The sequence below is a fragment of the Typha latifolia genome, chromosome 13 (genome assembly GCF_019914945.1).
Source record: "Typha latifolia isolate L0001 chromosome 13, TyphaL0001v2, whole genome shotgun sequence".
NCBI lineage: Eukaryota > Viridiplantae > Streptophyta > Magnoliopsida > Poales > Typhaceae > Typha > Typha latifolia.
The window spans coordinates 2186903-2201688 of NC_133098.1; the positions used below are offsets into that span (position 1 = coordinate 2186903).

General features: G+C 36.7%; 2 protein-coding genes across 2 annotated transcripts; one reads left to right on the forward strand and one right to left on the reverse strand.

Annotated features, from left to right (window-relative positions):
• The first annotated feature begins 437 nt into the window (after window positions 1-437).
• On the forward strand, window positions 438-1784 carry LOC140800026 (serine/threonine-protein kinase-like protein At1g28390). Its single transcript, XM_073154653.1, has one exon. The coding sequence runs from the start codon at window positions 652-654 to the stop codon at window positions 1609-1611; it is 960 nt and encodes a 319-aa protein (XP_073010754.1). The 5' UTR covers window positions 438-651; the 3' UTR covers window positions 1612-1784.
• A 2382-nt stretch (window positions 1785-4166) lies between these two features.
• On the reverse strand, window positions 4167-6723 carry LOC140800021 (cyclin-D3-1-like). Its single transcript, XM_073154649.1, has 6 exons — window positions 6099-6723; window positions 5738-5824; window positions 5508-5606; window positions 5217-5418; window positions 5000-5121; window positions 4167-4889 (listed from the first exon to the last, which is right to left on the reverse strand). The coding sequence occupies exons 1-6, from the start codon at window positions 6405-6407 to the stop codon at window positions 4668-4670; spliced, it is 1041 nt and encodes a 346-aa protein (XP_073010750.1). The 5' UTR covers window positions 6408-6723; the 3' UTR covers window positions 4167-4667.
• Window positions 6724-14786: the final 8063 nt, after the last annotated feature.

Below are 14786 nucleotides of genomic sequence, written 5' to 3' on the forward strand. Positions count from 1 at the left end.
AGGAGGACCCCATTTTGTAGGTCTCTCTTCGTTTGGTCCTTTTCTGGCAGAAAAAAAATACCCGTCACTGGTTGCAACACACTGTGCCAGGTCGTATACTTATCTAGTACTGGAGATTGCGGATAACTATCGTTTTGCTGCAGAAGATTGACTTTTTGACTACTTCCACTTTCCCATTCTCCTTGTAAGGCTTAGAAGGTCTCACACTCGGCCATCACAGTCACAGAGTTGACAACTGCTCAAATAAAATCCTTTAAGCTACTACGTTACAGGGGGTCTTTCTAAGATTATCTATGTATTATTAATAGAACAAAAAGTAGGCTAACTAATAATCTTACTCTGTCCTGTAGTAAATTATAGTCATCAAAATATTTCTTATAGAATCTATTACTAGTTAGATGGTTAAGAAGCATCAAAGTTAAAAAGGAAATGATGAAGTTAGTTTTGCTTATATCAAAGAGGAAGGGTTAAAGCAAATTCGAGCAAGTGGCAACCTCCACATGGAAAGGAAATGATCCATCCCCATCCACGCCACCCGAGCACGGTAGGCAGCTCACCGTGTCCCACTCCCCGACTCTCCCACTTCCCCAGAGACGCTATACATCTCGCCCCCTCTTCCACTTTCCCGTAGCCCACCACTTTCCCCCACTCATGGCCCCAAACAACACCCTCCGCACATTCTCCGCAGCCGAGCTTTCCGCCGCCACGTCCGACTTCTCTCCCTCCTCCCTCCTTGGTCGCGGCAGCCACTCCTCCGTCCACCTCGCGGTCCTTGACTCCGGCCGCCTCCTCGCCGCCGCCAAGCTCCCATCGCCCTCCTCCTCCCCTTCCATCTCCGCCCACGAGATCTCCCTCCTCTCCTCCCTCCCCCGCACCCCTTTCCTCGTCAATCTCCTCGGCGCCTCCTCCTCCATCGCCGTCGTCGATCTCATGCCCCTCGGCTCCCTCCACCTCCACCTGCACCAATCCCCTCCCCTCCCCTTCCGCCGCCGCCTCTCCCTCGCCCTCCGCGCCGCCATGGCCGTCGAATCCCTCCACCGACTCGGGATCGCGCATCGCGATCTCAAACCCTCGAATATCCTACTCGACGCGCGCGGCCGCCCGCGCATCGCCGACTTCGGCCTCGCCGCGAGGCTGACGGACGACGCCGCAGACCTCCCTCTGCCTGCCGGGACCTTAGGTTACCTCGATCCGGGCTACGTGAAACCGAGCGATCTATCGACCAAAACGGATGTGTACAGCTTTGGGGTTATCCTATTCGAGATCTTATCGGGGCGGAGGGGATTAGACGTGAAGTACAGCCCTCCGGCGCTGGTGGAGTGGGCGGCGCCGCTTGTAGCTGCTGGGAAATTTGAGGATATTTGGGAGAAGGGAGCGGAGCCGGGAAAGGGGAGGGAGGAGGAGGCCGCGAGGATGGTGGCGGAGGTGGCGACGAGGTGCGTGAGGGAGGAGGCGGGGGCGAGGCCGGAGCTGGATGAGGTGGTGAGGTGTCTACGAGAGGCGAGGAAGAGGGCGAGGTCGCGGGCGGCGGCGGCGGAGGCGTGGAGGAGGGTGGGGAAGTGGGTGCATGGGTTGGCGGGGAATAGGAAGGTGTCTGACGTGGCCCCGTGATTAAGGAGCGATTTGTGCACTTGAGCTGGATTGGGAATTTTATTAGTTTATTAATTGGGACAAATTAATTAATTAATTACGAATTGCTTGTTTCTCCTAAACCATTAACCCTGTATAATACTAATATGAACAGTCCGTGTTCATTAGTAATGCAAAATTTAAATTTTCTTTTCCGTTATCTCTATCATTAGAATATTCTACACGGTAAAATTTAAATTGTATGCATACATTAATTAGGATAGGATGGCAATAAATCTTCAACCGATCAGCCTGTAACAGTTTCCTACATCCAGTTTTGTTCGGAATCCTCTCCTCAAGAGCCGCATCCGCGAGTTAGTTAGCGGAAAGCGCGGCAAATGATAACGTAAACGTGGAACGGTGCATGCGAACCGGGAACAGCGTTACGGCTGGGAAAACCACGTCCCTGCGCGTACAACCGTCCGATACATAACGTACGGCCGGGATTAAGAGTTCAATACCTCTCTGAATCCATGTAATAAGTTACTATAACTGCTTTTCAAACAAAAATAAAGTTACTAATAACTGCTTCACTAATTAGTTATTATACGGGATAAATGGGCAGTTATTATCCACCGTCTATTTAAGAAGTTTGCAAGCTATTTATTTCCATCTCCGACTCCTTCTCCGTCTCTGTGTCTCCGTCTTGTAGAGAAAAAAAGAAGTTGGTATAAGATTCTGGGAATGTTTTCCACAGGCTTTCTTGAACGATGAACTTGTCATGGGGTTAGGTGGATATATTCTTTTGTCTATCTTCTATCTTGAGTTATTCTGAAGATGGAAGAGTAGACAACGAAAGGAAACTCACCAACTTACTTGTTGATGGTTCGAGAAAGTCCTGAGGAAAACATAGCAAATCTTTTTGTAGGTGGTTACCATTTGGCTTCCTTTTCTAAGCTAAGTTTTTATTTCCTTTATTCTTCTTTTTCGCAGTAGATTGTTACGTGGAACGAAGTCGATGTTGATATCAGCCCACCTTTGGCCCAAATGTTTGGCCTTCTCATAGACTTTCTTTTATCATACGTGTTATATACTCTGTTACGTTTACTGTGTCTTCTCAGACACACAAGTGAAGTTTTGTCAAATATTCACATACAATGTATAGAAAAATATTGCAAATTGGTATAAGAAATTGTAACTACTTGCACGCAAAAGCCATTAAAACTTCAAATTTCCCGCCAAGATTTAATATAGAAGATGACAAAGTATCCACTAGCTCCACAAAGAATCCATGATCCATATTAATATATACCCAGAATCTGCAACCCAACAGTTGTATCGCCGATCTATTTACGTTAACCTGGTCCACCAGCTCATCTACGCAATAATTGAACCCCTATCGTACGAATGTATCACCCATCTTGAGTCAGCTTTCTTGGTATCAGCTACACTAATTACAAACTTACACCTTCATGATGAGTCCTTGTCTTCGAGAGGACTAAGACAAAAATACCTGGGCTAATTTGCTTTATTACTGCCTCTTAGAAAACTTGATAATAGTATGTCTCCTCTTCACCTCTCTTCCAACCTAACAATTTGGATAAGACTCTGTTTCATGGTGCAGGTTTCACACTGATCAGTTACTTGTTTCTCTACTATTTCTACAGTATATTAGACGTGCAAGTAGACACGTTCAGAGATGCAACCCACATAAATTCTCATTCCGTTAGCTATCTTTCCTTCCAGTGCTTTAGTTTGCAAAACTGATATATTTAAAACTCAATTTTAGAGACATAGGAGTCAAGGAGTTCAATGAGTTACTCACTTCCCTTCCACTCCATTCCAGTATACAAATTACTTCCTCTTGCCCCCAAAAGATGCAACATTATGAAAGTGGCTTCAGTGACAAAGACTTGTCATTGTGTGGATAAAATTCAGACTAGCCCTTTGTCAAAAAAAGAGAGATGACAAACAGCAAAGTGAAAGAAGCTCAAATATTTTCATCTGCCCATGCCCAACCCTTGGCATGCCATCCCTTGCCCATGAACCAAGATGTGACTAGAGTTGCTAGATATATAAAAATTCATAAACATACATAAGTGTGTAGGCATGTGCATCCCTGTGGATCTCAGTCAGTCAGTACCTTAGCAGCCAATATCTATGGGTTATAAAATAAATTTAGATGCATTAAAAATCATCACATGCACATACACTGCAGAGTTTAACTGGCTTTTAATGCAAGTTTATATGTAAATACTTTAATTAGGGCTTGCAAGATTAGATCTTAGGAGTTAGTATGTACTTAAATCAGCAGGACGAATTCCTCTCATCCTTTTCTAAGCATCCCAGCGGTGACTAGAGTAGAACAGAAACTTCCAAGATCTGGTGGCTTTCCAGTTTCCACCCACTAATTAAGTAATTGGTTTCCATTTCATCTTTGATGGTTTTATATGTCTACTTCCCAAGATTTCTCCTTACTTGGTCCTTATTTTATGTACATAGGGAAGCAAATTCCAGAGTCTAAGCAGACAGGCAGTCAAACAATACGATGCAAGACACAAGATATATAACAAATAAACAACAAATGCACTGAATAATGTTCAAGAATTAAAACCTTTATTAAGGAAATCCTTCTCCTTTTTTTTTTTTGTGGTTTTCATGCCATTTTTTGTTTTTTTCCCTTTTTTTTAAAAATCTTCAGATGGTCACCTTTCATCCTTAAGGCACCTCTTCTCCTAAAAGTTCTTTCACAAGAAAGAAATGGAAACAACACATGCACTGAACTTATCTCTACAGCCTTCATCCATCTCCATATCTCCTCTCATTATCTTCATTCTCTAACTTGATGCTTTCTCCCTTCACATTGTTTGATAATTCGACATCATGCAGCTGCTTTACTCATCAAAATGAATGAGTAGCTGATTGCCCACATCTATTTTTCCTTTTTCTTGTCAGCTTTTTCTTTTTTTTCTTTTGGAAATATACCTGGCCACACCAAAACCCCCACTAACCAAAACAAACTGACTTGTCTGAAAGTACCAAAAACTCTCAAAGGGTTAGGTGACCAGTACACAAAGCCTCTTGCATTATAAGATCAATTATCTGCTTATTTTCCTCCTTTTACTAGCTGGAGAAATCTGATAACATGTTCCATGTGACCCAACAGTTATATCATCACAGTTGTAGCTCAGGCATGCTGCATCTAACACCCCAATTGGGCTTTGTGGCACAGAAGAACTTGATGGACTAGCAGATCTAAGTAGCTTGCTCTCCGTCATCAACAAGTCTTGAATCATTTTGTAACACCGTAACACTCTCTCCTGCAGAACAAATCATAATCCCAGCCAAATTAGACAATCAAACAGGAAATTGGCAGAAAGAATGTGCATGAAGTTAGTAAATAGACAGAATCACATAACTATGTGTATACCTTTTTTACATGGATGCAACTAGTTACAGCCATCTCGACTTCTACCATTTGGAGTTCTTCCAGCACTGTGAGAGCAACAGCTGCAGCAATTTCCGAAGGTCTGAAAGCCAAGAAATCAGTTCCTGCAGTTCGATCAGTTTTAGCCATTGAATTCAGTCCACCCGTATCGAGTAACAACCAGAGAGACTCATATTTCAACTGTGAACAAGATATCTACCTCTAGCAATGGTCAAGATGAGTTCTGCAGATTGCGATAGAGATAGCTTGGATGGCACATTCCCGTCATTGAACACATGAAGAAAGTAATCTATAAAAGAGAAAGGTGTCACAGCTTGCATCCTCCATTTGAGGGTGCTCAGCAAAAGGAGCTCCATCCTTTGTATAGTCCTAGCTTCAAACACATGTTTAGGCTCACCCACCTATCAAACACAAATTAGAGACATAAATTTAGAACAAACTCAAAGTTAAAAGTACAAATAAGGGAACAGAACCAATGATTCTTCCTCACCTGCAAATCTAGTGATAGAGGAACTTCAGTTTCTTCCATCTTGGCAGCTAAAGATAAACAAGCCACTGATAACAGTTGTGTCATCCAAGTTTTGCCTTGCTGGAATCACAAGGAAAGAAAAGATTAGAGGATAGAAACAAGTAAATAAGAGACTAGGTACTCTCTAATTTTGCATGACTAAGTGTTTATACATATAAAAGAAGGAATCAACAACTTATCAGGGTTCTTACAGGAAGCTCATACGCAGAGAGGAATCTGTCCAAGTAATTTACAGCTAAATAGGCACTCAGAGGTCCAAAACTGTAATGGGCATGAGCCTGTACAATAAGCCACACAAATGAGTACGGGAGCAAAAAGAAAATAAAAAGGCAGAGCAGCATAAACAACGTATTACAGTAGAACAATCATGAGATAAGGGAATGGAGCAGAGAAAAGAAGTCATCTTTCTCTATATATGCATTAATAAATAAGCCATCAAACTATTGAAGGCTCACATTGCAAAGTATAGAATCATTGGAAACATAGAAAACCATCAAACAAAGACTAAAAGAATCAAATTTGAAGTGAGATGTCCAAGAAATAAGAATACACCTTCCACATCCAATCGATGGCATCTCTTCTAATGGAAACGTCCAAGGCCCCAGTCATCAATCTCTCACCGTAGTCATTCCCGGGCATATGCTCGGCTTCTTTCTCAAGCAAGAGCACCAAGCACTCGTCCGACTGTAGGGGGAAACCCATCAAGAAATCCCCGTAAAAACCACTCCTTTTCCCAAGAACCCAACTTTCTCCATGGCCATCCTCCTCCTCCTCCTCCTCCTCCTCATCAAAACCCAAGATGCTATTGTTGTCCTCTGCGCAGAGGAGAACATAGGCAGCGCAGTCGTAGCTAGGAGCCATTCCTTCTCTAATAGACAATGTCTCTACACAAGGATGGCGATTGGTTCCTATGGAAAGATGGGCTTTTTAATTCTTCTCCTCCACCTCTTCCTCCTCCCTCAGAAGGGATTCCTCCTCATAGAGAGTTGGGTATAAAGGAGGTCCTCCTTGTTCTTATGCTGCAGTGGAGAGGGGAAGGAAGAGGTGAGGGGGGGTTACAGTGGCCACTGTTGTATAGAGAGGAAAGAGGGGTTTTGTAAGGAAGCGGATGGGGAAAAGTATTATGGAGAAGTGAAAAGAGAGGGGTGGAGAAAATGACAGTGAGAAAATTAGGGACAAACACAAAGTAAGGGAGGGAAAAAGAAGATAAAAAAGGAAAAGAAAAGAAAAGGTTGAATCAGAATATAAAAAAAAATGGTTGCTTTTGCTCTCCCAGAAAGGAGGGTATTTTGGTCTCTTTACTGCTCTTCTGGTTCTTCGAGGATAATGCTGATTACCAAATGATGACATGATAATTGTAGATCGGAAGGGGGATTTGTGGGGTTGATCATGCGGTTGTACATTCATATGATCTACAGAGATGATTGTTAGCATAATTTATTATGATAAATTATTAGAAGAAGAAATGTTGGGTTATTGATCAGAATAAAAATGTCTCGATAAAAATAATGTACATAATTTTATTTTTAAAAAATGAACTCATAAATACAAGAGGCAAAGTGTTACTCTCGCACTATGTACCGAGAAAATTTCGCCATACTATCTAACTTACAGTCTGCACGCTTAATACTTTAGAATTACGGAAAAAAAACAAAGTGTTTAGTAACAGGCTGTACAGGAACAGGGGTAATTATGTCATTTGAGCAACTTGGACGGGCAGAGAATACAAGCTCCATCCATACGAGGGGGGAGAGAAAGAAACGTTCCTTTTGCGCAAGGACCTTTAAAAAGAGAGAGAGAGACAGAGTAAAGGGCATTTCTGGAAAAGAACATGCTAAGGACTATCCAATAAGGGAAGGGATCTGGTATTCTTACTCTTTTTGTGGGGCTCCGTGCAAAAACTCCTCCTAATTATTACTCTAAAAACTTTGGCCTCTTATTGCTTCCTCCCAAAATATCAACCTCTCTTCTTTTGGGTATGTTGATATTACCACCAAAGGTAAATAGAGCAAATTGTTAATATAACTCTACTCTAAAATCTCTTTTCTCAATTTCTAGTTTTAATCTTGTAAAAAAAATTAAAAATTGATCATCTTGTACTTTTCGATTTTGATCAACGAGTTTCGGCTTTAGTTTTTTTTTTTTGTCGGGTATCAAAACAAAATTAAGAAAAATTTAGTAATTTGCTTCCAAAAAGGTCTTGTACAGTAAATTAGAAACCCTAACTCCAAAGTGAGTGTACAAGGATTATAAACCCTAACTAGGTGGTCCTCTTTTATGTAACATCTAAGCTTGTGATTCAAAGGCAAATGAGTACAATCCAATTATCATGCAGCTCTCACCTTATGAATGCAACGTTGCTATTAGGTACTTATCAATGTGCCCCAATTGAAAACATCTGGGGTTCATTTCTAAGCTGGCTCTGAATTAGATTTTCTTCTTCTTAGATTTTAATAAGTTTATGTTTATAACTTCAGGTTTCTCTCTTCTAATTAAAAATGCCGAAACTTTCGGTGATTTCTTTTTAACATAGATGAAAACATTAAAAAAATTTAAGTACTTTGATGAAAATGTACTGAAAATAATAATAATCTGAAACTTGTAGCATTTATTAATCTACAATTGTGCTTGCTATTTAAAAATAATTTTTTTTAAAATAATATGAAATAACAAAAAATGTCATCCATCATCATATAATGGTCCAACAATGGACTGAGCAAAATGTACAATATTTTGCATAATTGAATATATGGACCCCCCCTTTCTTTCCTATGTAATTTCTTGGTTCCTTCTTTTCTCCTGAGAATCTAGTTAACTAAAATTTAGAAATATTGTATTTTTCTGACCTTGATGGCTTAACAAATTCCTGTTTAGTTGTTTTTATTTCTTAAGAAACAAGAGATTTTTAGACAATCGATAATAATTCATATAAAAATGAGCGATAATTTAGAGGGTCTAAATATAATAAATTTGAAACAAAAAAATTATACATTTTAAATTATGAAAGTTAGCTTTGGAGTGTTTTTCAAGTAATATAAAATAATTTTTTTAAAAAAAAAGGACAGTGTATAAAGAGAATTTCCCACAAAACAAGGGTGTAAATTAGAAATAGTGATGGTCCAAGAAGCTTGATTGTGACCATCTGCAGGTGAAAATGACTCGTCCCATTGGATGTTCCCCTCTTCATACACCAAAAGCCAAAATTTTAAGATGATTTGATTTGATTTCATCTCTCTCTCAATCTCTATCCATCTCTCTCTAGTTGTTATTCCTCCTTCAAGTAGGCTTATCATTTTGTCATCTTCTTTCTTGAAACAATGTCCCTGGACTCAACTACTCTATCATTGTTATTGGCCCCATTTGCCTTGGATCAAGAGAATTTTAATCTAATTAGTGCCCAAAAGAAAGAAAAAGAACTTTGTTACCTATCAAAATGATAATAATTTAAAGTGTTTAAACTCGCTGTTCTCACTAATATGATTGTGCTTAGAAAGAGATTAAAACTAATTATGATAATGCTCAGTAGCTCTAATCGTTAATTAAGTTGCTGCTGCTGCTGTAATGAGTATCTTCGCGGGTTCTGGAACGTCAGTAAATGACACCAAGGAACCTTGAAAAATGAATCGAATTTTGTAAAGTTAAATAGTGATTAACAAACAAAGAGAAAGAAAAGAATGATGGTAAAATAAGGTTGGAGGACAAATCGAACGTCTGAAGCATGAGCTGGTCTTCGTACACCTCCTGCCCCAGATAAAAGAAAATATTCTGGCTGTCTTTGCCGTAACATTCATTAATTCATGTAGCTGTTCATCCAATGATCCTGTTACATTCTATGTATTAAGTTGTTGTTATTATTTGGGCCATTTTGTATACTTGGTAATTATTCAATTTTAGGGCTATTATTTTTAGCAAGTTATCAAGTCAGATTTAAGTCTTAAATTTAAAACACAGGGAGATGGTTAATTTGGAATTTACCAAGTAATTTAATTAGCGAGAGCAAACTATGAGATCCAATCTTAAAAACACCACTGCAAAAAGGAATTGTGATTATTCCTTAATCATGTGGTTAAGCTCAGGGATTTGTGATTATTCCTTAATCATGTGGTTAAGCTCAGCTTTCCTTAATAATATTTTTTTTTCTGTCTTCCATGTAAAATAGTTTTGTCTGTTCTATTCTGGCAAAGAGTTGTTGTTCTTTGTGTTGTTTGATAGTGCACTAAAACATTCTTTTTAGTTCAGATTTGAACTGTTATGTACATTAGTAATTTAGATGACAAATTAGGTTGGCAATTCTTTATAACTCAATCTATTACAGTGTCATCTCCTATGTTTAATCTCATTTCTTAGTAGTAAATTGATACTCTTATTCAAATACTCAACACACAAATTTAAAAAGAAAAAAGTTTTTAAGCTATTAGATATCATTTTAGGATAACTCTGGCTGATAGATCTTCAATTTTAGTTCAAATTACAGGTTAAAAAAGATAATTTCTCTAAAGCATTAAAACAACACTATTGTACTATTATAATTTTTCACATATATTTTCTAAATTTTTTTTATCATTTATATAAAATTTGTGAACTAAGAAAAATATTCATATAGATCTCTCAACTAAGAAAAAGATTTAACTAAGTGAACTTTTAAAACTAAATTAATTTTAAGTCAAAGATAGATGTAACTGAAAAAAAAGGTGATAATTCGAGGGTAAATATAATTAACCTTAATCTCAAAGAGCATGTGCCTTGTTGTCATCTCTACAGGAAGATTGGAAACCAAAGTTTACTACAAGATTTCCTTATGCACATATTTATATATGAATATGATTAATTAGTCTTATCCTATATATATATATATATATATATATATATATATTGACACCTTATCCTACTTTACCAAACTGTACATGTACTATATAGTATATACCATGTTGATCAAAGGGACCACCCACAAATTCTGGGTATGCTTTAAATGCCTTTGTGTGCTTACTCGCCAGGTCCAATATGAATAATAATAGAAGGGAGCCTGGACTCACTACCAAATTAATTGCACTATAAGATTACACTTTGGCAGAATAATTTTTTAAAGAAATTTATAAATACTATCCAACATTATTTTTTTGAAGGAAATTTTTTTTTTATAGATTAACTTTCACTATTATAAAAAGCTCGAGACCAAAAACTTTAGAAGAACCGATAAGAACTTTCCATCGTAAGTATAATCATAACCTGTGATTTTACCTTAGTTAGTAAGCCCGCTGCGCGGTTCGCCACTATAAAAAATATAGTTTAACTTTACAATTTTTGAAATTGCTAGTTAAAAAGTTGATGTCAGCGATTAAACTGCTAATCGACTAATATTTTACCTCTTCTTGCGGTGTTAATAGAAAAAACATCAAATAATTATTTTATCCTTAATTTTTCCTCTTTTATTTTATCTAGAATAAAAATAATAGTAAAATAGTACTTAGGTGCCCTAAAGTTAATCATGATGTGATACTCACGCATTATCTTTTAAAAGAAAATTCTAATAGATAATTAATGGAAGAAATATTTCAGAATTTTCTTTAGTTATGAGAGGGTCAAAATTTTAAATGAGGATGGGCAGGAGTGTTAGGTGCCATTATATTTATTCTCTCTTTGATACTTTTACAATAGGTTAAATATTTTAGCTTTCCTTCAGGAGACTTTCAGATTAAAACCTTATAAATTCTCTTTCTCCAGTAGGGAAAAAAAATACAACCAATTGGATGAGGTCAGTAGGTTGGTTTGCAGGGTTAGCAATCTGCATAATGATAAAGTTTTAGAATTAATTATTAATTAACATCAACTGCTTTGTTTTAATTCACTTAAATCACTAGATCTAATCCGTTTACTTTGTAGTAATTGCGAGGTTGGCGAGCTTCGAGATTACTATTTTCTAAAAAGACTTTACTCTGATATCGTATTAGTCAACTAGTATAAATAATATATATATATATATTATTTTCTAGTATAAGCTCCCTATGTATTCCTTCTCGTTCTCCAATTTCCTCTCCTAGTATAAGTATGCTAGTATAATTAATATGATCTTTTATAATAGAAGAAAGAGAAGATGAGAGAGAAGAAAAAAAAGAAAGAAAAAGAATTAGGTATTATTATACTGGTATTAAGATAAATAATTCTTTACTTGCTATATTAGTAAGGAGACTTATACCATATTTTTTTTTATAAATCACACCTTACATTTTACATATTTTATAATTCACACCGTGTATTTGAGGATTTTCTAATTCGACTCCTCCTTCTTCCGTGTAATTTTTATTTAACACTTTGGATTAACTTAGACGGTACTAAAAATAAATATTTTATTATAATATATAAAATAATTTATAAATACCTAAATTATTCTTGTGAAAAAAGAAAAAGGGGAGGAGGAAAGAGTGGAAGATAGGTTACGAGGAAAGGTGACCATGACGACGATTATAGAGGAGATAGATGAAAAAGATGGTAGATGGATATATAGAAAATAAAAGGGAATGGTAAAAATATTTTAATAATTTAGTCAATCTTAATTAGTCAAAATAATATCAGGTGTTAACTAAGAATTATAAGAAAAAAATGAGGAGTTAAGTTATAAAATTCTAAAAAATAAGATGTAAATCGTAAAATAGATAAAATATAGGATGTGATTTATAAAATTTTTTTTTTTTATTATACGAGGAACTAGGGCCATAGTTCTTTTAGTGTGAATAGTTGATATTATCCATATACATACATGCATACATGCATACATAGCTAGATTTAGAGATAGGTGTCTAAGTGGTAGGCGATCGAAAGCACATGCGCGACCACATCGATGCCTCGTAGAGCATGAGCATGAGTATGAGCATGCATGCATCCAGAACATCCGCCATTGCTTCCGGTGTCGATCGCCACAATCCTCGTAGAGCTCACCGTCTCATTAATTTATATCCATTTCTATTTCTCTAATTGTCGACTAAATTACGTTATTAATTAAAGGCAAGACCTAGATCCATCTCCTTAATCTAAGCCCTTTATACGAGCCAAAGTGCTTAAGTTGTTTACTAATTAATGTTGGTCAAGCTGGTTCCAACTCCCTAATCCTTTGTCACATGGAAGAGAACCATCGTTAAAAAAATAATTAGTATAAGCCTTACCTCTTTGTATATATTTTATGTATAAGGAAATACAAGTAGGATCTTAAATATGGAGAGTTTATAATTACAAGATTGTTATTTAGTATGATGGTAAGATTTGTGTTATTATATTTGATATAAACTAGGAATATACTTAACCTTCCTCTGGTATTCTCTGAACTAAAATTTTTTTACTTCAAAAACTCTATATGATAATTAAAAAAAAATTCAAAAAATATGTGTGAAAAATAGTGATAACTCGGAGCAAAATATAATTAACCCTATAAACTACTATGCCTAGAGTAATTAGTTCACACCTAAGAGGAGGTTATTATGAATTAACAGTTAAGACCTTTTTTTTTTTATCAAAGTCATCGATTTGTCACTTTAATATTCTCTCGATTATTATTATTATTAAAATATTATTATGTTGTAAATATACGCACAATGTTACTGACCTTAAAATGAGCCGCTTTCACCGAAAGCATTTTAACCCATTGCTTTTAATATACCTATCTATAAAGTTCTACCAGTATATATACAAGTGAAACATCACATGGAGCACACTACGATAGATAGATAGTTAGATAGATAGATAGATAGATAGATAGATGTAGACAGAATAGGTGTTTATATACTGGTATAAGATAGGAAGGATAAGGTGTCCAAATTAAAATTAAAGCTTAGCTGGGTCTACTTGGGTCAAGATGGTGGTCAAAACGGATAAAAGAATACGATCCCGTGCAGAGGCATCCACGGCGCCTTGAGTGCTTTTTATGTGCAACACAACAAGGTCTGGGATTAATTAATTAGTTAATTTACTGGGTTTCTGTACATCTATCTCAAGGAGATTTGAGTGTGGTTGCTTTCATCTTTTCTAAATTATCCTCTCTTTTTTTTTTTTTTTTCTTTCTTTCTTTTTCTCCCTCCCAGTATTATTCTCTGTGGGGCTACCTCTATACCTGTGATGGTGAACGACTGCTGCTGCTTGCCTGCGAAAAAGACCATGGCATTTGAATCTTAAAAGCTACTCCTCCTCGCTCTGTCACATCGCATCGGCTCTAATTCCGAAGGTTAGAAGAAAAGAAGAGCACACTCTGCTGGGAATTTATCCCCTCTTCATGTGAATAGTATAACTAGTGAGTGGATTGCTAGAGCATTTGGTTGGGTAAAATTACATTTTACTCCCTTTGTGTAACGTGTAATATTAGCTAAGCGTTTGTTAATAAAGATATAAAAAAAGACTTTAAATTACTCTTGTAGATATATAATATGATTTGATGATGGTATAAGTAGTTTGGTCATTTAGTAATTTGCTTATGGTGGAATACAAGGCACTGGAGTGTAAAAGATGGAACTAGTAATGCAAGTTACTCATCTCTTTTTATTGGCATTGATGAAATGAGGGCATCTTGTGCTAATGGGCCAACTGTTTAGATTCTTGTACCCGGTAGGAGGTGTGGCCCAATTTGCTATGAAAAATAACAATCAGATATGACACTGCTATTGATTCTTTTCATGGGTACTGGGGAGTGGTTCTCCTTAAAGTCTTTCCAATTATAAGGGCTAGTCAAGCTCAACCCGAATGGAATCTTGTTTTGGATTTTGACGATCAAGTTTAAATCGATTGTACTAGTTGAAGCTTAATTGAATGAAATAGAGTTAGATGAACATAAGCCTGCAATTAGATAGTAATTCCTAGATGCAACTTAATTTATAACATCACTGCTCCTATATTTGCTCCATCCAATATTATATTACACAATATTTCTACAATGAAAAAATCAGATTAAATATATTATCTTAGAAACCAAGATGATCAAATCTACAATGTTCAAGATTCAAACTGTTTCGAGCTCACATCTCATGTTCAATTGATCATCATCAGCTAAAGTGCTTGTCATAGAAGTGCTACGATCTCAACGCAAAGCATTTAATGTTTATATGCTTCCTTTTCTGAGATAAATTCTATCAGCAAAATTCCCCACTTTGCTCCAAAAGGATTCAGCGAAGCCAAACGCTAGGGTTGATCCTTCCATTGTAACTAAATCACACAATTCAACTGCATAAATGTGAACAGGAAAAAACCAAGGAGCTTGAATGC